Source organism: Dendrobium catenatum, unplaced genomic scaffold (assembly GCF_001605985.2).
Source record: "Dendrobium catenatum unplaced genomic scaffold, ASM160598v2 fragScaff_scaffold_1126, whole genome shotgun sequence".
NCBI lineage: Eukaryota > Viridiplantae > Streptophyta > Magnoliopsida > Asparagales > Orchidaceae > Dendrobium > Dendrobium catenatum.
This window is the reverse complement of record NW_021319588.1, coordinates 85,203-111,817: the sequence shown is the minus strand read 5'-3', so window position 1 is coordinate 111,817 and position 26,615 is coordinate 85,203. Positions and strand designations below refer to the sequence as shown.

General features: G+C 32.2%; 2 protein-coding genes across 22 annotated transcripts in view; both read right to left on the bottom strand.

Moving 5' to 3' along the window:
- LOC110091869 overlaps positions 1–9,812 on the bottom strand; it is a 76,289-nt gene extending 66,477 nt beyond the window's left edge. For 20 of the 21 annotated variants that reach the window (XM_028698712.1, XM_028698717.1, XM_028698718.1 and 17 more), the window contains exons 1-4: positions 9,102–9,812; positions 8,161–8,572; positions 8,006–8,077; positions 7,845–7,907 (exon numbers count right to left, since the gene is read on the bottom strand). In XM_028698712.1, the coding sequence (XP_028554545.1) occupies positions 7,845–7,907; positions 8,006–8,077; positions 8,161–8,572; positions 9,102–9,478 (924 nt within the window). In that variant the 5' untranslated portion in view covers positions 9,479–9,812. The remainder of the gene's footprint in view (positions 1–7,844; positions 7,908–8,005; positions 8,078–8,160; positions 8,573–9,101) is intronic. The other variant, XM_028698726.1, reaches the window with a different exon arrangement.
- Positions 9,813–14,303: 4,491 nt separating this feature from the next.
- LOC110091897 (heat stress transcription factor B-4b-like) lies at positions 14,304–17,128 on the bottom strand. The gene is made up of 3 exons (XM_020816194.2): positions 16,786–17,128; positions 14,972–15,342; positions 14,304–14,468 (listed from the first exon to the last, which is right to left on the bottom strand). Exons 1-3 carry the CDS (start codon positions 17,035–17,037, stop codon positions 14,336–14,338), a joined length of 756 nt encoding a protein of 251 aa, XP_020671853.1. The 5' UTR covers positions 17,038–17,128; the 3' UTR covers positions 14,304–14,335.
- Between the last annotated feature and the right edge of the window lie 9,487 nt (positions 17,129–26,615).

Sequence of the window (26,615 nt, the reverse complement as noted above, 5' to 3'; positions counted from 1 at the left end):
AATTTATTATAACTCAGGCGATCAGGCCCGGTTCGTCGGTTCGGTACAAAGACTAGTGAGTTCGCAAATTGCACTACATTTTGCTATTCGGCCCCTCTTATTCCTGAAAGAAGAAACCCTAGTTGTTCTTTCTCCGCTCAAGTGTCACCGCTCAAGTGAACACTCCTATTTCTCCCCTACATCGCTCGGTCCAATCCTGAGAGAGCGTCCTCTAAAAAACAAAAGCCTCGGTGGAAAGAGCCGTGCTAGGAGGTGGAACATTTGGTTGGAGAAGTAATCACGGGTTCAAACTCATCTTGATGATTTTTTTCCTCTTTACTAAATCTTAGTTGATTATTATGTGTCTTGTTCATGGCCTTAGATTTGCTTAAATTATTGTGGAAGGGTTTTCATGAGATATTAATGTATGGGGTTTTGTTCTCCTAGTATCCTAGACCATGATATAAAGCTTCTATCTTCACAAAAGTCTTATCTCCGAAATGGAATGTGGGTTACTGGGTTCGTATTTCAATGACAGATTCGCTTGGACGGTCTTTGCACAGCTATGTTACTAGGCAACCAGTGGATAGAATAACTTGTGCAGCTATACTAGCTATGCTTTCAGATTTTTTCTAAAATTTTAGATTTAGATGTTCTTTAATGCTTCAGTTGGTCTGCTGGGATTCTTGTTATGCCTTGGACAATGATGACTTTCCCTTATATTGTCAGACTGATTCTCCTTGGATGGCAAATTTGGGCAACCAAGGGAGTCATGACCCTTTCTCTGAATATTACAAATTGAAAAAAATCTGAACATGTTAATCCAGGCTTGTAGTGTGGAAAGGTACAACCTAGTGGAAGGAGCTTATTTACACTTAACTCAACTAGTTTTGCAAGTATTATAGGAAGGAGCATCTATGAAATATGCTATGTTTTAGGCTCAATAAGCTTGCTCGTTTATGGGCTCAATAAGCTTGCTCGTTTATGGGCTCGATAAGCTTGCTCGTTTATGGGCTCGATAAGCTTGCTCATTTATGGGCTCGTTTAAAGCTTGATAAGCATAAAACGATCAACAACAACATCATCATCATCAAGCCTTTGTCCCACTACATGGGGTCAGCTACATGAATCTTTTTTCTCCATTGTGTCCTGTTAAAAGTCAAATTCTCAGTTAAATCTAATAAAGAAAAATCATGTCTAATATATCCTAACGAGTTCTTTTTAGGTCTACCTCTACCTTTCTTAACATAAGTCAAATCTAATATCTCAACTTTCCTAACCGGGTCATCAAAAGGCCCACTGTTTTAATAAGCATAAAACGAACCAAACATAAAAATGAACCGAACATGAACATCCTTCATTTTAAATGAACCAAGCTTAAATATAAATGAAAAATCTCAAATCGTGCTAGAACTGAGCTCGAACAAGCCCTTAACAAACGAGCTCAAACATGAGCAAACACATACCCGGCTCGGCTCAATTTGTTTATAACCCGAGTTATTCTATTGGACCCAAATCTAATGGAAGCTTCTTCTTCTTTGACCTCAAAGCTAAAGTCGATCCATTTGATCCAAATCAAACGAATAATCCCCTATTTAACCCAAACTTCAAGTAGCATTTCACTTAACCAAATTAAGTGATTTCTCCTCGTATTGACTTTAAAGCATAATCCTTAAATGTACTTTAAGAATTTCCCTTCTGCTAGAATTCTCCTTACCATATTTGGTGAATTTTGTAAATTCTTAAGCTAAACCCTTCAGCATGTTTACCTTGCTTTATTAGGTAAACATCTCACTCTTATCCAAACACTTGAAAAAACTCTTAAAAACTGCTAAAAATCACTTAGATTTCTCTTGATACAATGATATATTATTTCACCCTAAAAGATAAAATTTTTACATCATTGAGTCTTAGGATTCCGAATAACAGGCTTGCTTCAAAGAAAACAATTGCTGCTCTACGGGTTTTTCATAACACTTTTAAAAATGAAACAATTAAAAATTAAATAAAAACTTTAAGTCATAAATAACTTAAGATGAAATCACCCATGGACTAAAATTAAATATTTATATTCCACAAAAAATAAGACATCACTTGTAGTATGACATACCACACAGCCGGCACACACTTAGGTGCATAGGCCCTACGCATGAAAAAATTAAGATTTTTCTTTTATGCGCATGTGGTTGATGTTTTAGTATGATACTTTTGATTGTCTGCATTGTGAGTACTTACCCTTAAGTCATTATGATAGAGATATATACTTTTTTCTGCATGTGGCTATGTTCAAAAGGGGGTAAAAATAAATCATGATTATTTAATACTATTTGCTTACAGACGCTGCTTAAAACCCCTCAAAATGCATGGCCACTAAGATAGAGATAGGGGGCTTGGCACCTCAACTGTCAAGCAATTCTGGGATGATTTTTTCTTTCATATAAACTACTTTCTAATCCCTTCCTATTTTGCATGTTTGAGTCTTTTCATTTTTCAAAATATATATGATAGACTTAAAAAGTATTGTAAGCCTATGGGATATAATTAAACGAGGATAAACTCCCCTATGTGAAGCCCTGGATGCATCTAAAAAGCGACAGCTTGAAGACCTCAAAGGTTGAGTTTGTAAAAATTTAATTGGGTTGTATAAGCTACGCAACTCAACTACCAATTATAATTGTAATAATTTAACATTACTTCATTTACCTCATGTATGTTTCTTAATGAGTATGCATTAGAAATGTCTAATTTTTCTTAGGTTTGTTAACCTGCTTTTGTTTAGGGGTGGCTCAAACATGTATTGTACAGTAGACTCTTAGGACAATTACGATTTCTAACAATAAAAAGATTTAAGCAAAAAAATTAACCATAGGATAATGCCTTTTCTACAAAAATTGCATGGCTTACTCAAATAAGCCACACTTTCAAATAAAAAAAAATTAAAATGATCGTGTCTGGCCAGTATGTCTCATATAGAAAGCTCTCATATAAGGATTAAATAACAAAAATTTGCATTCAGTGAGTCAGCATATGCATACCCACATGGTCAAGCATCTTTGGCTAAAAGCCAATTTGTAAATCCTATCTTCTAAATCAAAACAACCTTCTTAATCTTCATATGCACTAAGACCAAACCTTATAGTTTTAAAAGCATTTAGATGGGCTTAGCTAGTAGCCCTTTCCAGATAGGGTTGCCGACTCATGCCACATATGAGATATAGGCTTGTAAGTCACTTGCATTTCGTTAAACTTGGGTTTGAGGCACTATCCCTCAATAGTCCTCATCTTAGATCTAGTATCCAAGGTTGTTAATAACTCAGGTCACCTCATACACCCTCACCTTTCGGGCATTTCCTTCAACTTATATTGTTGGAATATAATCTCCAACTTTCTAAATTAAATTGATCAACTCAAACAAAAATCTAATTTTAAAATATAAAACTCAACATAAGATAATTTGAGTAACTTTGAGTTTATTCATAATCAAGTACTGTTACATTTTCCTTCATTTGGCTTCCATTCCTAAAATCTAATTTAAATTTAATCACATCATCTTTGAAATTCCCAAAGACTAAATCTTTAAACAAGAATTTCTCAAACTTTAAAATGAAAATATTAGGCAATGTTTTGATGACTCTAAATAGACAACTAATTTAATAAAAAGTATTCTCAAGTAACAAATGCTTGAGGTTTAATTAACCATAGAGGCTAACCCCTTTAGGGCATCCGTACATCAGAATAAAATAAACCTTATTTAACCAAATATTAAATAAGGGAAAATGTCTGTTGAAACATAAAATTGTAAGTTTTGTTATCGAGTCTATAACGAAATAATATTTTCATCCTTTGGAATAATATATTATTTTCTATGTAATGTTAGATCACAAAATAACATAATTTGTTAAAGCAATAAAGTTTTTTCAACAAGCATCCTCATCTCTGCAACACTTCATTTTATGCTCCTCTTTTAATGGCCAACATTCTGCGACATAAAGCATTACAAGTCTCACCATCATTTTATAAAATTATTCATTAAATTTGAGGGGTATTTTCTGTTACACAACATACCCGATACATTCCTCCACTTCAGTCATCCAACTTGAATTCCACTAATAATATCATCATCTATTTGACCATCACTTCGAAAAATAAATTTGAGATATCAAAAATGTGTACTCTTATTAACGACTTGATCGCCCAAAATTACAATCCCCCACTAGATCTATTACTACTAAAATTACACTCAATACATTTGATTAGATCTACTCAAATTAAAATATTTAGACTCTTAAGGTTGAAATCCATAATTCAAGATTTTCTTTAACTCCCTCTTTATAATTATCAACAAGAAGAATATCATCAGCAAAAAGCATACACCATGATATCTCCTCTTACAAATGTCTAGTATAACATCCATGACTAAAGCAAAAAAGATATCCTCCAACTCAAATAGGAAAATACTTATTCAAATCACTTTGTGTTTGAACATAAGTAACAACTCATGCATACATATCCTTAATGACTTGAATATAAGCATTATTAACTTCTTTCTTTTCTAAAACTCTCTAGATCACTTCTCTTAGAACTTTTTCATATGCTTTCTCCAAATCAATAAATATCATATATATCCTTCTTATTCTCTCTATACTTCTTTATCAAAGCTCTCAATAAATGTATAGCATCCATAATAGATCTACCCGACATGAATCCAGATTAATTTTGAGAAACATTGATATCACACTGTAATATACGCTCAATAACTCTCCCCCATAGTTTTAATGTATGTAAACCAAGGTTTAAAAAGGCGAAATCGGAAATCGAGGCATTTTCTCTAAGCAAAGCGAGGCATAAGACTCAAAATGAAAAAATAAAGTGCTTCAAAATTATAAATAATTAACAAAAATAATAAAATATTAAGAAAATTATGAATATAAAGATTTTTTTGAAGATAAATATTACTGGAACACAATATTCAAAATAAATACTCACTTAAAACTTAAACACGCCATTATAATCAAGACCCAAGACAGTCTCATCGTCACTTTGACAGTCTTCAGAGGAATGCTTATAATGTATGCCAGATCTTCAAAATCTTTTTCATCTATAATATTTTTTCATTATCTCATATATCAATTAATATTTTATTAGTTGTATACTAAAATGAAATAATAAATTAATAACATAAAAAATAATTCATTATATTTAAGATTACCTTCGAATTTTTTTAAAGCTCCAACCCCACTTTGTTTCTTTCTTTTATATACTTAGAAAGTAGAAGTTGATCTCAATTCAATAAATCATTCAATGTCCATAGTGATTACTTCATTGTCCTCATTGACATAAAGTTCTCCTTTAGCTTCAATTTGAATAAAATCGGCACCCTTAGGAGTAACATATTCATCGTCGGCTTATAAATCATCAAGTAAAGGATCTAATTCATCGTCACCATTTCTTAGGCTAATTATGATCTTTTTATATTACGTGATTATGTGCAAGTTTATTAGGTAGTACCTTGTGATAGGTATTTATACAGTCATACATGGCTATATATTGATACACCTGACAATCATATTAAATTGCCTGCATATGCATGTTTTTATATATAGTCAAGTGTCACACAACTTAAAAAGGAAAATACAATAATCAGAAAAGCCTGACAATGCGTAATATTAGGTGGTAGGCAAGTGTCACACAACAGAAAAGATGGCGAATGTGGGAAGGGCGACAATAACATAGGGCATCGAGGTGTCTCAAAGTCGTGGAATCACTATTGGAACAATATAAGTGGGGATTGAAGGAAAGGCAATGCGGGGATGGCAGCAAAGATGGATATGAGCCCGGCAAGCATGGCAATGGCAGACTAGGTTATGGGGTCACAGGGTTAACAAGGATCCATGCAAGATGGGGTAGTGAATGATGAATTTAGAATTCATCTAATTTGAGGAAATTTCAAAATTCATCAAAAATAAGCCTTTGAGATATTCTAAATTCCTTACGAAAAATACTATGCATTTATTTCATTTTACACCAAACATCTGAAAACTCAAAACCCATGTATTTATTTTACTTCAAACTCACAATAACACAAAACAAACAAAGCTGATGAGATCCCCATGCAAGGTGTCAATAAAATAACATATAAGGTCGAGGAAGCTTGATGTTTTGAACTCGCACTTATAAACCATGATTTGAAACTTCATCATTGTTTCACTTAGCCCTCAGCATCTTCTACTTCAAAGCTACCTCATCTCTTTCAAATAAGGGATGTTTATAATAAAGGGAAGGCTCTATCACTTTTGTGATCTGGTGCTTCAAGTCCTTTGAAGAGGAATAGATGGCGGCTAATAAGGATTCAAAAGGGGATCATAGGGCTAGGCCACCAAATTGGACAACAAGAGAAAACAAGTTGTTGAGTTAAATTAATGTTCCATGTAATTATCAGTTACAAACATGGTTTCTATTTACAACCGCAAAACTATTCATCAGGCAAGTACAATTATGCAACTAAACCACATTTTGAGTTATGTCGTATGGACTTTCTAACCCTTTGACTAGCATAAGAGGGGCTTAACAACTTTTAACCCAAATGGAGGCCTATCACAACCACAGATAAGATGTCAAAATGAAATCTTCCCTTAGAGCTACAAATCAAGTCAATTGATCTGCAATAGCAACCAAATCCTATGTCATAATTGCATAACTTATTAGGAGTCTGATAGTTTTAAAAAACAAATTTAGTAGAAAAATCAAGGATACGCCTCTAATGAGTCTAGATGTGAACCTAACAAATCCTAAACCTTCATTACTTTCCCTTTATGGAATTTTGTGCTACATTATGTTCTATTTTATAATTAATATTGTCAGCATTGTAATGTTATAATAATTTTGCATATTTCATATAATATCTGCTCTTTTTTACGCTAAATTCATCTTATCATTTTGATGATAATTAGCAATTTATTAATACATCATTACAAAAACTAGGATTTGTTTTATGCATAGAAAATCACTGAGTTTGAGATTCCTAGTTTTCTGACAAAAATTATATATAATTTTTAATGCATATTATACAAATCAAGTCAACCGATCCATAATTGCAATATAATCCTATGTCATAATTGTATAACTAATTAGATGTCTATTGTTTCAAAATTAAATTTAGTAAGAAAAGGCAAGAATATGCCTATGATAAGTCTAGATGTGAAACTAACACATCTAATGCATATCATACTCATCCAAATCCTTCTCTACTTTACCTTTCTAGAATTTTGTGCTACAATTTGTTTTGTTTTAAAATTAATGTTCTCTGCATTATAATGTTATAATAATTTTGCATATATCAAATACTATCCAATCTTATTTACACTTTATTCATCTTATCCTTTTGAAGATAATTAGCAATCTATTATTACACCATTAAAAAAACTAGGTTATATTATATGCATAGAAAGATTGAGATTCATGGGTGTTGGACAAACCATAAGATGCATACTTTTGATGCATGATTTATATCAACTTTGACATTATGTTACATTTTCTCAAGGTATGTCATAGCCTCCTACCCATGTAGTTATTTATTATCCATGCCCAAGATAAAGTGCTAACTCCTTATGCAATAATATAATTTATACGGTGATTTATGGAATAGGTCAAGTTGAATAATTTAATGTCAATTCCATGCAGATACTATCCATAAAGCTTATACCAGGGTTTAACCAAGAATAATGGCTATTCAAACTGTTAGTTTGCCACGCCAATTGGAAAACTAGCTTAATCAATTATCTTCAAAATTCTTAGGTAAAATGAATAACAAAGTATGAAAAGGAACAAATCAATTTGCATTAGTTTCTTTGCAATATAACACAAACCTTCCCATTGACTTTTGCTTGAAATTCTTCCACGAGACCAGAATACTTCAATCGATATAAGATCTGTCAATGATAACAAATAAAAAAAATAAGTCCAAAGTAATGTCAAGACACCATAGAGATTACTAAACATAACCAATCTTTGTGAATAAATAACTTACACTCCTCCATGCTCTATGCCCAGATGACTTTCTATAACCAAGAGCTAACTTTATGCTTGAAACAACGTCAACCTTTTTGCAGAACATATTGCAAACAAAATAAGAATCATATCAACTAAGTTAATGAAGGTTAACATAATAATAAGAAAACCGACCTTATTTTTTGAAGCTTCTAGTTTTTCACAAATAGTTTTCATAGCTGGTATATAATCCTTTATGTGCACATCTTCTTTTAAACAATCCTCAGAAACTTCAGTGGGAAAAGAACATGGTTCTGTATCTTCAGATTCATTCAACATTTGAGGGAAAACAGACCTTGTGATTTCAATCCTTTGTTGAGGATTCAGTTTGACATTTTTTGCGTACCGGGACAGATGCAATAAGTTAGTATTTACAATTTGATCATATTTTGGCCCATTTTCCACATTTACATAGTCTTTTTCCCTAACCATAGTTGATTGTTTAACAATCAACTGCTGACAAACAAGGTTCCTCACAACATAAGAGAAGTTGGTTCCTTTGATATCAAGTTCTTTGGCAAGCTCGCTCTGAGTTACTCCACTACTCCTGTGGATTGATATAATCAACCAATTAGATCAGTCGAACTCACATGATGTTAAACAAAGATTATTGAAGTGGCCAAATACATGGTGTGTGTATCAATGATAAAAGCCCTATCATGAAGTAATAGCCATTGGACTTCAAAATTGTCTTCTATAGCGCCAGCATATCGCAGCATGAGAAGTATCAGGCAATCATTTTGTACATTAAAATTGTGTAGCATTGTATTTTTCAGTTGCTCGACAGCACAACCATCTTAACTATTCAAGCTTCTCCATTAATTGCAATAAAAGGCCAAATAACTAACATTCCTTACCTACATAAATAAGTAATCAATCTATAATGAAATTTTATAACAAAATGCATCAAATATTCGGATTTAAGGAAGTTTCCAAAGCAACCATACTCAACCCTGTACAACTGAGTAGCCTCCTAAATAACAAGAAATTCACACAGCAGAACAAATATCTACTGAGGATTACTTTCATCCAATATTCAAGAGAAAAGTAAAGAATAAAAAGAATGGAAAGTAAACCTTGCCATTGCAAGCCTCTCAAGAACACGTCTCTGAATCTGAGAAATCTCAAAGTGTGGGGATTGCTTCAGATCATAGAGCCCCAGAAAACTATCCCGCATGTGTTCCTCAGCAACTATACTCAGCCCAATCCTCTCCATTTCCTCCATAGACCCCTGCAAAACATCCTTATGTTCCATGGACGAGCCAGAGACCGTGAACCGAAGGCCTGGTTGTGAAGCAAGACGCCCCCATATAACTTGCTTGACAATATCAGAGAGCTCAAGGCAGGAGGAAGAAACAGCCACTTGCAAACTCGGCCATAACTCTTGGAGGCGAATTCCGGAGGCGCCCCTCACGCAAACCTCCTCAAGCGCCGCACAGATGATGTCGTCCATAGAGAGGTTGAGATGAGAAGCAAATTGGGGCCTGTTTTTTAGCAGGATTTGAACCAGATTTAAGCAAGATTAACGTACTGCCAAACAGCAAAAATGACAACTTCGAATCCACAGAATATTAAATCCGGGATTTAGTAAATCTGGGCTTTGGACGAAATTAAATTAAATCCACGAGTCTGACGGAATCCTCTTCTTTCTCACACACCAACGCCCTTTCCAGCAAACTCCCGTTGCAGCATCCTCGTTCCTTTGCCGCCGAGGGTTTCAGGAATTTGGGGGGGCGGTTTTTTGCGGGAGAGGAACAAGGAGCTAGATTATTTCGTGGAATTAACAAAAAAAATTCTTTTTAATAGTGTACCTTTTTTTTTTTTTTAAAGAAAAGTCTGTAACGGATTGCTTTAGAAAGCAATAAAAAACTATCACAAATAAGACCTTAATCACATATAAATATAATGGAGATTAGAGAAGTAGTAGTTGAGGGATCATAATGGTGGTTAAATAATATTGATTGGGTGATGGAAGTTGGATGATATAAGTAGGTCAACCATGATCAAATGGTGGCATATGGTTGATGGCAGTCGGTTAATGATAGTCACATATGATAATTGAATAATGGTGATAGTTGTGGTGATCGTAAACATCAAACATTAGAAAAAGTTTTAGAGTTTTTGAGATCTTCAAGATCGCTTCAAAACAAGTCAAGATCCAAGCAACCCCCTTTATATAAAAAAGAGGGTCTAATAATTTTCTTAGAGTGATATTTTGATAAATTTGTACCAAATTTTCATAACACTATTAGATGTTGTATTAGTTATTTCAATTAAATGTCTCAAAGTTAAGAAATCTCAAGCTTCTGAATTCAAATCATTGAAATGCCCAATTTGACTATAAATATGCAATGCTCATAGATCATGATGTCCTTTTATAAATATATTGAAGTTTACAAATATAAATACACTTGGGATTCGTTTGGTTACCCGGTACCTTTTGTAAAATATAGTTTAAAAATATTGGTTGAGAGAATAAAGGTTTGTAACGGAGAAGCACATACCAAAAAGCTTATAAAAATACATTTTTGAAAAAAAAAATATATTTACAAAATGTCGCTTTCAAACAAAAATGAAAAAATAACTTTTCCGTTTTGAGACGAAAAAGACAAAATTAAGCCGTTCCAAACAAGGTCTTAAAGGGCTTGACTTTGGCTTGGTGGGTGCTTGATTTAATCGCTTTTGGTCGTTAGATATGTTTTGTCGAGATGTTCAATTCAACGATAAGTTTATTGAAATCAATGTTTGGCTAGTTCTAAAAGTAATTATATATATTTCTAATCTAAATAATGCATTGAGATATGTACCAATCAAGTGGAATTTTGTAATGTTGTATCATATGCCCTCTAATTTCAAACATCAAAGCTTCTATTGTTTGAAAATGTATATTAAGTCTTCCATAAAATTCACGGTACAAATTTATAATTTTAAAAAAATTAGAAGGCACACGAGATCTTTTGACGTTAACATTAACCTCCCCTCAAGGTCGTGCACCAAATAAAATATCCACCATCATTATTTTAGCATTCCTTCATGTTGTTGCATCAATTGAAGCAAACTTATTATAAAATTTTACTTTAAACCTACCAAATTTACTCAAAACTAATCATAGGGGCTTTTTTTAACCTATGAGAGTACCAAAATTGAGTCTATAATATAAAAAAAAAAAAAAGATTATCATGACTAAAAAAATACCGAAAAACTTTTTAGGCTTCAAGTCAAATTGGGGGAACAAGCTAACCAGCCGCCATCACCAATGCTCCCGTCGGAGCTCCATAAGGTGTAGATCATGTGTCATTCACTACAGGAAATTCAGGAATTAACGGCGGCTAGTGCCGGTGGTCATATAGCAGTCGGTAATACCGGCGGTTATTTAATTAGTCACCACCAGAATTAGTGTCGGTCTAATAACCTGCGGTTAGGCTGCATGTTTTATTTTGTATCGGCGCTTTACCGACGGCTAGTACCATTGGTTTTAAGTGACTTTTTTTTCTATGGTTTACCGACGATTGTCGGCGGTCAACCAGCGGTCACCTGGCGGTTTGACTGCCGGTAACACCGGCGGTTTTGACGGCCGATAAGCCGTCGATGATTAACCGATGGTCACCGGCGTTATGACAGCCGGAAATTACTAGTTGTCTCGAATGCCGGAAAGCCGCCGGTGATTATAACCTCCGAAAATAGTTTCCTACACAGTTTATTCCGACGGTTTTTGAACCGCTGGTATTTTACTAAACCGCCGAAAATCTTAGAGAAACCTCCAGAAAAAAACTGCAAGTAATTCCTGAATCTCCTGTAGTGCTTGTGCGTGTATGATAGTGAATTAAAAATATATTTAAAAATATTTTTCATAAAATGCTTATTAACACATTTTATAATTTTAAGGAAAATGATTTCAATACCAATACATATGTATTTAATATAAAAAAATTAGCACATTTTTTGTGATAAAAGTTCAAATTTTTTTATAACCTATCATCCATTTTAAGTATAAATATCCCAATGGATAAGAGAGAAAAGTCATTATCTCATTTCTCTCCTCATCCACTCTGATTCTTTCTCTTAAAAGACATGCATTATCTCGCATAAATGATACATAATTTTCCCTTCACAAAATCCAGCACTCCTTATATATAGTCTTGATGTTATCTTGGATAGATGGTGTGTATACCCCTCGCAAGCTCCAATGCTTCTCTACCAAGAGTATTGAATTTCATGCATCTTTGAAATCGCGTCTGCGTTTAAGAGTTTTTGCTTCATCTATGAGTGCTCATCAGCTCAATTCAACATCACATTCTTGACATAACAATATGGAGACGTCAACAAGGAGAGCTCCTCAAAAAAAATATATTGGTAATTTCCATAGCACCCTACTACTTGTTTTTTAGTGCTTTTCTTATTTTTATGAATTTTTTTTTTCAAAAATTTGATTTGATTTTTTATTAGATGATCATGTACATCTCTATAATTTTCATGAAATTTTTCATTTAAAAACTATATCATTTTTTGTTTTTAGAAAGAATTTTAATTTTTTAAATACCCTCTTGATAAAATTGTGGCATTTCTATCTTTAAAAATCATCCATAAAAAAATTTAGAAGATTTTGTAAATGTAGATTGCATCTTTAGCTACTTCAATGAATTTTTTACATGCATACATATTGGTCATGTAATACTAAATATTTTAATAATTATGAAATTAAACTTCTAAATGCTAATGTATTTTAAGTGAGTTTTAAATTAATAGTTTTTAAATGAGCTGATTTATAAGTTAACAAGTTGAGTCAAGGCTGACTCAAGCTTTTCTCTTTTACTCATTGAGCTCAGCTCATAAGCTGTCATTTATCGAGCTGAGTCCAAACTTGTCCACAAGTTGACTTGACTCATTTACACCTATTCTCTATAGAACTAAAATATCATATTAATGAAGGAAAATTTTAGAAGATGAAAGATCTAGGGTTAATATATATATAGAACTATTATTACATATAATATATATATTTTTATAATTTGAAGTTAATTATTTTCAATTAATATCATTGGAATATTAAATAAAGAGGGATAGGTGTTTTGTTATATCTTGCACCCGACTCGATCGTGACCCAATCAATATAGTATTGTAATTAATCATCTTACCTAGGCACTCAAAAAGGCTAGGTGGCATCCAAAAAGCCAAGCCTTGCCTTAGGTCTCTCCTTTCCTCTTCAGTCTATATTTTAGCTATTAATAAGATATAAAAGCCAACTACATTATAATATCATAATAACCTTTTCTAGCTAGCTCTTTAGTCCATCATTGGTATACTCTCAACTTTCAAGAACAATTTCATAAGAAGAGGTGAAATGATTGCTCCAATATATAAGAGGCCATATCATATCATATTATCTTCATAGTTTTAAATGATGACTGGAATCTCAAATCCTCAAAAAATCACTCTTCTTGACTTTTAGGCTTAAAAATTATTGAACAAAGGCCAGAAGAATTAATCCAATGTAATATGACTATATGAGTAGCAAAATTATTGTATTAACATTGCAAAAAATCTCTAAATGAGCGTTCAAACTTTTTTGGGGGAGACATTGAGGTTAATTAAGAGAAATTTATATACACATCACATACGTCAAACTCGATTCTAAAACCTCTTGGTTGGCAGCTCCTCGATTCCAAGACCTCATGGTTGGTGGGCAAAGCTGCCAACCAACAGATTAAAATGAACTGCATGATAGTTCAAAGTTGATTAGCATGGAATCTTGAATAGCAAAAGTTAATTTCCACTATGATGTATTAAGACAAATTTATATATTCATATTTCTTTCTAAAAAACATATTCAAGCTATTATTAAGGAATACAATCTCGTTCTTGCTTGACTTGTGGCTTGTTATATATAAGAGCTTATAAAAACTAATTGAATTGATGAAGCTAATTATTGAGCCAAGCATAGCTCAATAAGTTTTTTACACCGTCCTAAATACAGCATATATAACTAAGTGCCCATGTAAAACTTAGGTTAATTTTATTTGGGATGACTTTTTTTATTGCTTCTTAAAATATAGTTTAAAAATTTTTTGTTCCAGAACTCTGTTTTAAGAAGCAATAAAAAAATAGTTCCAAATTAAGGCTTAATCAAATTAGATTAATTTCTTAGAATAAGTACTTGCTTTAACTAGCAAAGTTTAACAAGACGGCTACAAACTGACCAGCTTTTAAAGAGAAATTCATTCCTCAAAAGGCCATCCTAAGGCTACTTACACAACTTCAATTATCTGCTCTTTCTGCTACTTCACTCTATCAACCACCTGCTTTGAATACCTCACAGCTCTTTGTCATAAATTGGAACACCAAAGAGCTTAACAGTACAGTCATGGCCCTCCTCCTCCTCCCCCCTAATGGTTACTGAGCACTGAGGCTGTCCTGTGGTAGCCATCTCTATGAGCATTCCATGCCTGCACGTAGACGAAGCAGTGCTGTATCTTTAGTAATAATTCGTATTTGATGTCTATTTATGTTTTCTCATTCATTGATCAAATAATAAAAAAATTCAGCCTATTTGCTAAACAACGCACAATAGAGCCAGCTCGATTTACCTAAGCTTGATAAAGGGGAGAGAGAGGTTACTGTACTAAATAAAGTCACTTATCTTTCTATATCTTTCGACGTTAATGAAAATTTTTGAATATTTAAAATTTAAAGTAGCTTGGAAAGAATTTTTTATTTTTGTTTATAAATGCAATTATTTTAGCTATTTTGAATGTTAATCATAGAAAATGTTTTATGAACGATGATACATGTATGAAAAATGATTTTTTCTATTAAAATAATCAATTTATATTCATAAAAGTATATAAAATTTGTATTTGCTTATGTTTTTTTATTGTAAAAACCATCAAATTAACATATTATATAATGAACCGCTTGTAATCATTCATAGTAAGCTGTAGAAGCGTACCTGTATGTGTGTAGTGGGCTTACATGTTGCTGTAGGTAGTGAATGATATCATCATAGAGCTTCTTTAAATGATTGAGCTCTGATAAGAGGAGAGAGTTCCTCCTTCTCAGCCTTAGGTTGTCCTCGGAGAGGGCCAAGAGGAAGCTGGTGTCGTCGAGGGTGGACGAAAGCCGCGGTGGCGGCTCGACGATGACTTCTGTGTAACACTGGAAAGATGGCTGCGAGTAATGAAAGCAATGTTGTTGTTGATGATGGTGATGATGAATATGATGATTCTTCCTTCTGTGAATTTCTAAGAGAAGATGCTTCTCTCCTTTTTTGAAGAACTCATTAGCAAACTCCCACCTTTCTGCAACTATCTTTCTGAATCCCTGAAAAGATAAACAAAGATGATAATAACAACGATGTTCCATTTAGATTTGGTTGGTATTATTACATATAGGTGAAGTAGGATTAATTAAGCCAACTTTTAATAGTAATAAGGGCTAGACTAATGATATGATTATTCAAGGATTAATTTATATAAAGATTTTTCTTTCTTATATAAGGAAATTCTTATCTATATATAAATCTCTTTCAATGTTAGAGACTTATACCACTTAAGCACACATCTCAATGCAAATTAATGAAAGGTGTTTAAAGGACTTCTAAAAAGGAATTCCTTAGAGGACTTGGTTCCTTATTCAATGATATTTAATGAAAGATGTTTTGCATTATATTTAAGCTTTCATTTAGATAAAAATTCTCAGCTCTTCTATTTTGCATTTGGATTTGTGCTCAAAAGTCTTATGATAGGGACATATAAATTTAAAGATACAAATTAATGCAAATGCAAAATAGTGTGATTGATTATTAGAAAATACTTTTTTTTCTTAGAAGGAATTCCTTAATTATATGATTCATGTCTTTTTCATACCTTGTGGTGTTGAAAGAGAAGCTAAGAGAAACATATGTAAGAGCAAAAAATGAGAAAAATTCTGTAAGGAACTTCTTATAGGAACTTTTAAGAGAAACTAAGCCTTCGTTTGGAGCAGTTTTTTTACTACTTTCTAATTAAGCAGCTTTCTAGTACAAAAATTCTTGAACTAGAAATTTTTATACTAAAAAACTACTTTATAAAGAAGTAAGAAAAATATCTCAAACAAAACTTAAATGTGAATTTTGTTTTAAAAAATTAACGCTACGTTTTCATTATGAAATTTATACAATAAAGAGACCTATTTTGTAAAAAAAAAAGTTAATCTTTTAATACATATTGGTACTCTTTCCTAAGAATACATAAAAATAATCTTTAATACACAAAAAATTTCACATTTCTTTTCTTTTCAAAAGAAAAATATTATTTTTAGCATGGGCATTTTCTTATATATGCCTAAATTTGATGAAAATAAATACTATAACATATACTATAAAGCTTTTGCCATAGCAATTTTATGAGGAATTAACTCTTTAAAAAAAGTTGTCCTGGGAAAAAGGGAGCAAAGTAATATAAAGAAATTAGTGCTCAACTGTAGAGAAAGACAAGTCATGAAGTGATGGAACCTTATACAAAGGGAAGTAGTGGAACTCTCTTTCTTATTTAGACCATCAAATCATTCTAAGTAGAAAAAAACTACAGCAAAAAGCTATATTGATAAAACATAACAACAACACTGGATGAACACAACTATCAAAGTGAGTACTAGCTAGAAACACAACTGAAGAAAATGAAAGTTTCCTCAAAAAATGGGAGCATTAAAACAGGAAATAAAAATCCAGCTTCAAATGAAAGAAACAAAATTAAGAGATAGTGAGAAAAGATTTTTTTTGCTTACATAGGTGTTGAGCTGCCTAACAAAGCTAGAGAAGTTGTTGTGTTTGAAGTATTTGGGAAGGAGATCTTTTGCAAAATCTGGAGGTCTCCATACTATAAATGTGTTGTTATCTTCTCCCCAAGAGACAATGTGATCAGTACATGGATCATCAACAAGATGGTAGGTTTTGGTGAGGAATGGAGCTGGAATTGGCTTTTGAGAGTTCACAGGAACTACCATGTCATCACATGATTTTTCTACCAAGAAAGCCATGGAGAGGAAGAAGAGAATGGAAGCTAGCAGCTCTCTGGCTACTACATCTAGCTATCCTGCTTTGAGTATATATGCATTTGTATTTGTAGCGCTCATCTCTCTCTCTCTCTCTCTCTCTCTCTCTCTCTCTCTCTCTCTCTCTCTCTCTCTAACTCTCTTATTTATGTATGCACATAGTCACCACTCATCATCATTATAATCATCTTGTATTTATCAATATTTCATCTTTATTATTTTTTGTTCTATTTTATTGTTATATATAAAGAGAGAGAGTTTTTTTGTTGGTCTTTGGGCGACGATAGCATAATTTTCTAGTATTGCCTTTATTTTAGTAGATATTTAACTTGGTTCACTACAGAAAAATCATCTATTACTAGCGGAAATCATTAAATATTTGACGGATTTGGGCATTTCAGAGAAAAAACTGCCAATAAAAGTCACAGAGGAAACGAAAAGCGGCTGGTTTTTTTTCAGCAGGAACTTATTTCCGACAGATGTTCAGGGGATTTTTTATCACAGATTCTACTTTAGTTATGACTTGAAGACGGAGCGGCGGAGAAGGGAGAATTGTCGCCGGCATTATCGGATGTTTAACTGCCGGAAAAGCCCGCCAATAATTACCAAACTGTCGGTTCTTGCCAGAAATTTCCAGCAACTTCTCGCACTGTTCTGTCAAAATTTTACGTTGCCCAGTATCGAAAGTTTCCTGCGGAATTTTCATCGAAAGTCTCAGAAAACTTGTAACAATGCCAAAAAATAATGATAATAACCCATTATTATTCCACAAAAATATTTACATCATAAACCTGCAACATTTAATAGATGTATACATAATAAAATATATCATCATACAACATTGATACTCAAAATATAATAAAAATAATATATCTATATTTTTGCCCGGTAATGTCGCGAGAATTCCGGCGGAATAATGCTTACGGCAGAATTTTTCTACCAGAAATTCTATTGATACTTAGTGAACCTGACAGAATTTTGGACAGATTTTTTTTTGTCGGATTATTATTTTATTTCTGAAGAAAAAATCAGTAAAAAATGTAACCGGAAAATGCCCTATTATCTTTCTTTATTATATTTAAATGAAAATTTGATTTTTAATCGGACACAATGACGAAAAAGATTCATGTAGCCAACCCCATATAGATGTTGTTGTTGTTGTATACATATCTCTCGGCCTCTCCATCGCCCATCACAGTCCAAGGTAATTTCTAGACCATTTTGCTTCATTTTTTTCTTATAATTGGAATATAAAACTTCATCTCTATAATCATTTTCAAAATTTTTTAATATTTTATCCATTATATTTATTAAAAATATGTTTTAGTTATATTTAGTGTTATACATAAATTATTTTTTGCATCTACCACTTTGTTAGAAATAGTTACATGCAATATGGTTCTTATTTAGGATATATTCATTGCTAAAGATTTAATATTATCGAGATTAACATATATATTGTGAAATTGCTATGTTAAATGATAATTATTTAGGGTTATTCATAAATTAGATTACTGCTTATAATTATATTATTTTAATATTTAATAACAAAGTCACATTCACTAATTGCAATAGAAGAATCCTAAGTAGTAGAGATGGAAAGTGGTGGAAAGAGAACAAATATCTTCATATATTTTTATTTTTATTTTCTTACATTTGTTAGAACAAGTAATATATAGATATCAAAAGCATAGGTCTTGACTCTTGAATGTACAATAGGTTAATTGTCACTAGGAAGATAGTCACTGATAGATAAATTTGCTAAGGGAGTTAAATATTTTATTTATATAATTTGTCTACTATCTTCATTTTTATTAGATGGAATTTTTAGACGTTCTTGTTCAAAACATAAAAAACAAGCATACCTTACACCAAAGAAGGACATACAAAATTTGGCTGCTAGAGCTAGAAGATGAAATCATAGTCATTGATCTGTCATGTGTATTCAGACGATCGACACTGATTTCGTGGAATCGAATTTAATTTGAGTGTCATGTTTTTTGGAGGGCCCCGCCTGTGGTTTAAATAACCAATCAAAGAGCACCACGTGTTAAAGCGCACGCTGATTATGTAATTCTATAAAAGTAATTCAAAGAATTGACTCAAACTTTAAAAACTCATATCTCCTCACCCTCTTGAACAAATTAGGTGATTAAGGGCTCTATAGATCTAGCTTGCGAAGACTACATAAGCCCTAATTAATTGAGGTTCAATTTTAACTATATTAAAAGTAATATAAGAAATATATTTCATTATATTTCTTGAATGACTTTGCATAATTAATTCCAATTGGGCTCAAATTTTCAAGGATGATTCTTGAACATGTTATACACATCTCCAAAATGATTCAAGGTAATTTGAATCCAATGTGTTCCTTCACAACTTCAAGAACAGCAGATGATGATTAGAATACAAGGACATACGAAGAAATGAACTTTGATGCAGTAGGTACATAATTAAGAGAACATATAGAGGAGTCACCTAGCATCAATGCACATAAACTCTATGAATGACCATGTTATGCTCAACAACACATCTGGGATGGATATACTACTTATATTGAGTCATCAATTGCAATATGATGCTCAGTATTAAAATTCAATACAATGTTCCTTGAGAGTGCTTCAATGAGTTCATAGGCCTGCTTAAGAAAACCAATCTTGAGAACAATTTAATTTCCACATGTATATATAGAACTAAAAAGTTAGTATCCAAGTTGAGGTTGACTGCTACAAAATTTGATTGTTATATCAATGATTATATGTTGTACTATAAAAACGACTTAACAGATGTTGCATATCAATATAACTACAGCGCACCTCAATACAAATCAAAATATAGGAAACAGTGAAAATATAAGAATATCTCATATTGCTGATTGTTTTATTTACCCATCATTAGGCAAATATTTTTTTAACAATAACATTATGACTTTTGATAGTTGTCAGGGGTGGATCCAGCTTCTTTTTTGAGGGTGGGCAAAAAAAAAAATTTTGTGGGGGATGGACAAAAATATTTAGGATTGATAAAAGTAGGGCAAAAAAGATTTTTGAGGGTGGGCAAAATGCTCAAAATACCCAAAAATATTTCAAAATATCCCCTCTAAATATTTAAAAAAAAAAAATTGAGGGTGGACATTTGTCCACCCTAAGCCCTTGATGGATCCGCCCATGATAGTTGTAACCAAATTTTCTGTTAATATTTATTATTTTTCTCTATCTTGGTATCCTAATTTCTATTACTCTGAATTCACCCTCCAATCTTGTTATTAGTTGGAAGTTCTTATTTATACCAACCATCCTTTTTGTTGTTATTATTATGTTTTATTTTTTTTCAATTATTTGTGGTTCTTGTGTTTTTGGTATCCAACCTATTTAATTTTTGTTTGTTAGTTCTTTGTTCATCGGCTTGATAGCAGTCTGAATCTCTTTAAATTATATTTATTACATGATTTGTTTATCATTGCATTAATATTGGATTAACTACTATAAACCAATCATATTTAAATTCATTAATTACATTTATATTTTAGTCTCTTTCATATAACATATTTTCCATAAGTTTATATTATTGTTTTTGGTAATTAGATTTATGTTAATTTTTATTTATTGTATGGAAATTATATATTCATGTTAAAATTCGTGCTATAGAAAAGTTATGTTAGTTAAAACAAAAAAAATTGTGTATTCGTGTTTTTATATTTATTTGTATATATTTTATATGTTTTTTATATAAAAAAAGATTAGGCTAGTGGAATTAATTTAATTATATATGTTGGTAAAATTGCTTTAAGACAGAAATAATTATCCATTTAAAATTATAGATTATCTGTATTATGTGACAATGAATGCATGGATCTTCGAAGCCAAAGGTCATAGATGTATAATAGATTGTTGTTGCTTGGACGAAGGACTAACATATGAATTCATCAACGGAGTTGAATATTTCATTAACATGGCATGCCACTTGCTTTTTTCCTATACCAAATGAAAAGTTTAATAATGTTTCATTACTCAAAACATGAATTATCTAACCTACTTTACACCACACATGATTACACTAGATTTATACTATAAAAGATTCCTAACTAATTAATTATTAGTTCTGGACTTCATATAAAGAGTGCGAACTATATTGTATAACAACAGACAATAAAAATACAAGGACATACAAAGAGGTGGTATTCGATGCAGCTAGCTGATAATTTCGAAAACATACAAAGGAGCAACCTAATATTAATGTGCAGAACTTCTATGAATTATTACATACATCTTAACAATTAATTTGAGATGGGTGCACCACATATTATGAGTTATTAGTCACCATTAAGATGCTCAGCATTAAGATAAAATATAATATTCCTTGTGAATATTTCAGCCAATTTGTTAGATTAGTGAAAGAAATCAATCCAACAGATAATTTAATTTTGGCATATTTATAGGACAAAGAATTTAGTGTCTATATTGATCTTAAGTGATGACAAAATAGATTATTGCATTAATGGTTGCATGTTATACTAGAAGAATATGACTTGATGGAAATTACACGTCGGCAGCATTATAATGCACCTCAAATCAAATTAAAAACTAGGAAGCAATGAAAAATAGAACGATTCAGCTGATTGTTTTATTCACCCATCATTCTAAGTCTTTAAAGATTGTATGCATCAATGAGCTCTGCTAGTCGCATGAGATGACATCACTAAAATATTTCCAAACTAGGTGCTCTAATTCTTCCATAAAATCTTGAAGCCCAAAAGCACTTTAATGGCACACTTCCAGCTTTTATTATTGAACCGCGAAACATAAAGTTGGACTATATGTAATTATATATGTTTGCTCTGTACGATTAGGTAGCTTCATCTTATTTACGTTGGCAAGTAATAGTAACACCTTACAATCTTTTTGCAGAGATGTGCATAACTATACCTAACATGATTTTAATGCTCATCATACTTGGGTCTCAAATCCAGAAGCAAAAATTGATGTGCTTTTACAACCATTGATAGATGATCTGAAGATTCTATCACTGCATTGAAAATATTCTCAAATTTATTATCCTTTATTTAATTTATGATATCTATCACTGCATTGAAAATATTCTCAAATGCATTCCTCATCTATATATTATGTTAAGATTAATTATGAAGAATAAGTTAATAATGAAAATATGATAACACCCAAATTAATACTCATATTTTGACCTATTGTGCTCTCTATGCCAAATCTAGAAAAAATATGAATACCTCTGAATGTGCCAAATATAATTCCAGATAATCTCAATATATAGATAATAATTATTCTCTAGAGAGTAATAATATCTTCAAGAAAAGATATTGTATATGTTATTTTTATTTTTATTTTTTTAAGTCTAGATTAATGTATTAATTAGAAAGGTTTGAGGAAGTTCTCAATGACTAATTACTCACACTCAATTTTAAAAATAAAATTTATTTAAGCAAATAATTAAATCATATAAGCAAATCATTCAAAATCATAACTAACCATATTGTACTTACATGAAAATTAAGTCAAAGCCATCTAAATCAATCAACTTAAGTACAATAAATTGATCCATATATGAATTGCATAGTATGATGTTGATCATATTGTATGATCTCTAGTTCTCATTCTAGATCAAGATGATTAGATTGTACCATCCCAGATATGTTTGGTCAATTAATCCATGATTAGACAATACAATCATATAGTAATATGAAATTACAATATTTAATTCAATTTTTAGGTGATTGATTCATATTATGGAAGGTTGATTAGTATCATGAGCTCTTAATAAATGTATTAGTAGAGCTTTGAAAAATATAATTATATTAAAAACCCTATAGTGTATCTAAACAAAGAAAAAGAAGTGTGAAAGGCTAAGGGTTTTATCTTCACAGATACCATATCATTCTCTATTTTCATGCGTTGATTGAGAGTTTTCATTATTATATCTGAAAGAGAGATATCTAATTTAAAAACATTCATCCTTTCTAGAAGATATTAGTTAGTAGTTTGTGCTAGGAGTGGCTTGTTTCACAACTTAAAATTAGGACATTACCACCTAACTAGTTATGCTAAGAGTTGTGGCTTCTCAATTTTGTAGAAGCATTTTGTGGCTCCAATACCCATTAAGGAGCATTTATTATGAAGCTTAACTACATTTGATTGTGAAGTATAATTATTGAAAAACTAGATAGGACTCCAATAGTGGATGCAAGCCTTGACATGGTTACACCACAATAAATTGATTTTCATCAAAACTCTTATACTTTTTCACACTTTAATTTATTGCCATTTAAATAACCATTTATTTCCTATAACCATTTATTTCCCACAAATAGAATTTTGAAGGTATATAACTATTTATATCCTATTCTTTTGTATAACAAAATTTAAATATCATGGAAAATGTGCTTAGGCAACTTTCCACCTATATGCATGAGAATTATGGCATGCCCCTTAATAGAGATTTAATAAGTAATGATAGTTGATTCATGATGTTCGATTTTAATGTACTAAGTTCCATATTCTATAATTAATCTTTTTTTAATATTGCTCCAAAGTTCTTCATCGTTTAAACTTAACTATTTTGGCTAATTTTTCATTCATTTTTAAAAAAATCACATATATTAGACTATGTCACTAAAAGACTAACTACCCCTTTCAATCCCTCGTCTAGAAAGTTAAATCATACTAATTTGCATTTATACGTATAAGAGCATCTATAAAAATTGTGTATTTGAAAGAATCAGGGCATGTATGAAATGTAGTATTGTATTGCTTAAGATTTTCTCAATGAGGACCAACCGATCGTGGAGTTGTGGGAGACTATCACCTGAAAGAGGAGAGCTCATGACGGGTGTTGTCGGTTGGGAGCTTACAACCTTAAAAGGACAGTGGATATATATGCTCATTGTGGGACTCATTGGTTCCAATTGGGTGAGGAGGGCATTGGTCAAAATGTCATAGGGCATGTGCACACCTTCTAGAATGGTCTTAGGTGGCAAGAGGTGGGTTAGGTGTCATTGATCACTTGTGAGAGTGTCCAATTCAAGTGGGTTTCATTGGTCCCATCGATTGGGGTCCTCAATGACCAATTATAGTGAGGTGATGTCAGTCATGGTGTGATGGAGAAACTACTAAAATGGTGGTTTGGGATTTGAAAGAGGAAAATTTAGAGAATAGAAATAAATGACCTGAGTCAGGTCATGCAAATACATGGGCCCCTTCTCTTCTATCAAGTTTATTAGAAGTGTTTTATGCTTTATGGTCCTTAGGAGCGAAGGTTTGGGTAGGTAGTATGGCCCTCTGATTTCCATCCATGTCCTGTGTGCAGCTCCCGTGAAGTGAATGAAGGTTCGCAAAGCAAATTCAAGCTTTCTCCTAAGCGGCCTATGTAGTGGTCAACATTCCTATGTGCACTTCCCTAGAGATGACTAGTGGTTTTGGAAATGGTCTAGATGATTTTGTGACAAAGGTAACCAGGTGATGGTTTGTTTTTGGATGGATTTTGTCATAGCTAGCCTATAACTCCCTCCAACTCAATCAATACCAATATGTCGTGACCGTGACGGTTAGGCCGACTACTCTATTATAGTCTTGGCTACTTCTAGCTTCTATTCTCCTTCACAATCAAACCTTCCGCTTTGGTTTTGTTTTAGTTTGTATTCTAGGAACTTTTTTGACCAATTATCCCAAAGCGGTCATAAACTACATCCACATCGAACCGATCACATCATTCGAAAATGCACAATACATTTGCAATGAAACTCAAACCCAACACAATGGCTATCAAAACCACAATATCATTGCACCCCAAAAAAAATTCCAGAACAACAATAATCATAGAAGCACTTCCGCTGATCACAAGAAAAATCCCATAGAGGCAAATGCAGGTAAGTATAAACAATTGGTAATAGTCTCGGATGAAACAGTAATAGCCACATTTGAAGAAACAAACAATCCAGATCCAGTAAGAGGGAAATAAATCAGGCAGATCCATATCGACTACAAAGCAACATACAGATCGATTGAGAAATCTGAGAACAAAAACATTAATACCAACCACACATAAGAAGTAGCCAACAACCCATAGGTTAATCAAGGCATATATGCAGAACCAATGGAAACAAGATATTTTTTGTTATACAGATCTAAAAATCTGCTGAAAATATAATGACCGAATGAAATATAAATTCTTTGAAGATTAAGATTTCGTTTGGGATGGCTTTTTTGTTGCTTTAAGAAACAATAAGAAAGTTATTCCAAACGAAGCCTAATTAAGATTTTTACAGCCATTGTAAACGTTCAAAAATTGGAACTTTCAGAGATTATAAATGAAGCAGAGCAGTGATGTCTAAAATGAATGCAAATGCTAAAATGGTTATGACTGTCCAAGATTTTATTATTAGTAGTAAATAAGTAGAGAAGTTTGGCGTAGTATAATTGCTCTCCATTATATGCATGGACATTAAATTCTAACAGATAAGCATTGAATCACTTTTCAGAATACCTGAACTTTACTGGAAAGTTGTAGAGCCATAGCTTTTCCTTCTTGTGGCTTTTTTTTCTCCTGTCAAAAATAAGGGAAAACATCGCAATCATTATGTGCATTGAGGGAGCTCTTGGGAAATTGTGGAAGCCTGTGAAGATTTTCCAAGCTCTTTGACATGTTGGCAAAGCAGCCTTGGAGTCATGAAGACTACTATATGGCAGCTAAGCTAATCATTTAATTATTTATTAAATATATGAGAAAATAATATAATAAACGAACAACATAAGAAAACTTTATTAAAATTATAATTACGATTGCATACATTATTACTAATATTTTTTTTAAAAGAAAACTTTCATATTATAAAATAAAATTTACAAAAATATTGAATTAATCATTGATAATCTTGATAAGAATATATTCGACTGTCTACTAATAAATCAAGCTTTCACAGTACTCTTAATTTTTGTCCTATTACAGTTAAAACGCCTACTAAATTCTCACAGTAATCAAAACACCTACTGCAATGATTAAAATACCTACTTAATGAAGAGAAGCAATATAAAACATCATTTTACATAAGAAAATGATAAGAGAACCTAATCATTTAATGACAAAGGTACAAAGATGCCTGTACCTAAGACTATTTCTTAGCTACCTATCTGATTGTTCTGGCAAAACACTTTGAAGACCAATAAGAAGTGAGCTCCTTCAAGTAGACCCCGCCATAATTCATCACCAAAGAATGAAGTCCCTTTAAAATCTTTTGAATAGAGATTCTCCATTGATATTTAGCAATACGTTTTAATTTAAAAGGGACATGCTGGGTACTCAGCAGAGAGGGAGGAGAGATTATTCTGTACAGTGTCTGGTGCGTCCGGAGGTCAATTCGGACGTGCCACATCACCCAATGCACAGTACATTGAATGACATGGCGTGTCCCAATTGGCCTGCGGACGCATCCGGACACCACACGTAATAATTTTTCAAGAGTGAGAGGGGAGAACGACCACTAAAATGAATATATCAATATAAGGACCCTAAGTATCCACAAGTGCCCTATATGA

Coding starts and splice junctions, on each gene's coding strand:
- LOC110091897 (XM_020816194.2), bottom strand. CDS start 17,037: ATGGCTTTCTTGGTAGAAAAATCATGTGATGACATGGTAGTTCCTGTG. Junction 15,343..16,785: donor TTAGGCAGCTCAACACCTAT/GTAAGCAAAAAA, acceptor TTATCTTTTCAG/GGATTCAGAAAGATAGTTGC. Junction 14,469..14,971: donor AGCCCACTACACACATACAG/GTACGCTTCTAC, acceptor GTCTACGTGCAG/GCATGGAATGCTCATAGAGA.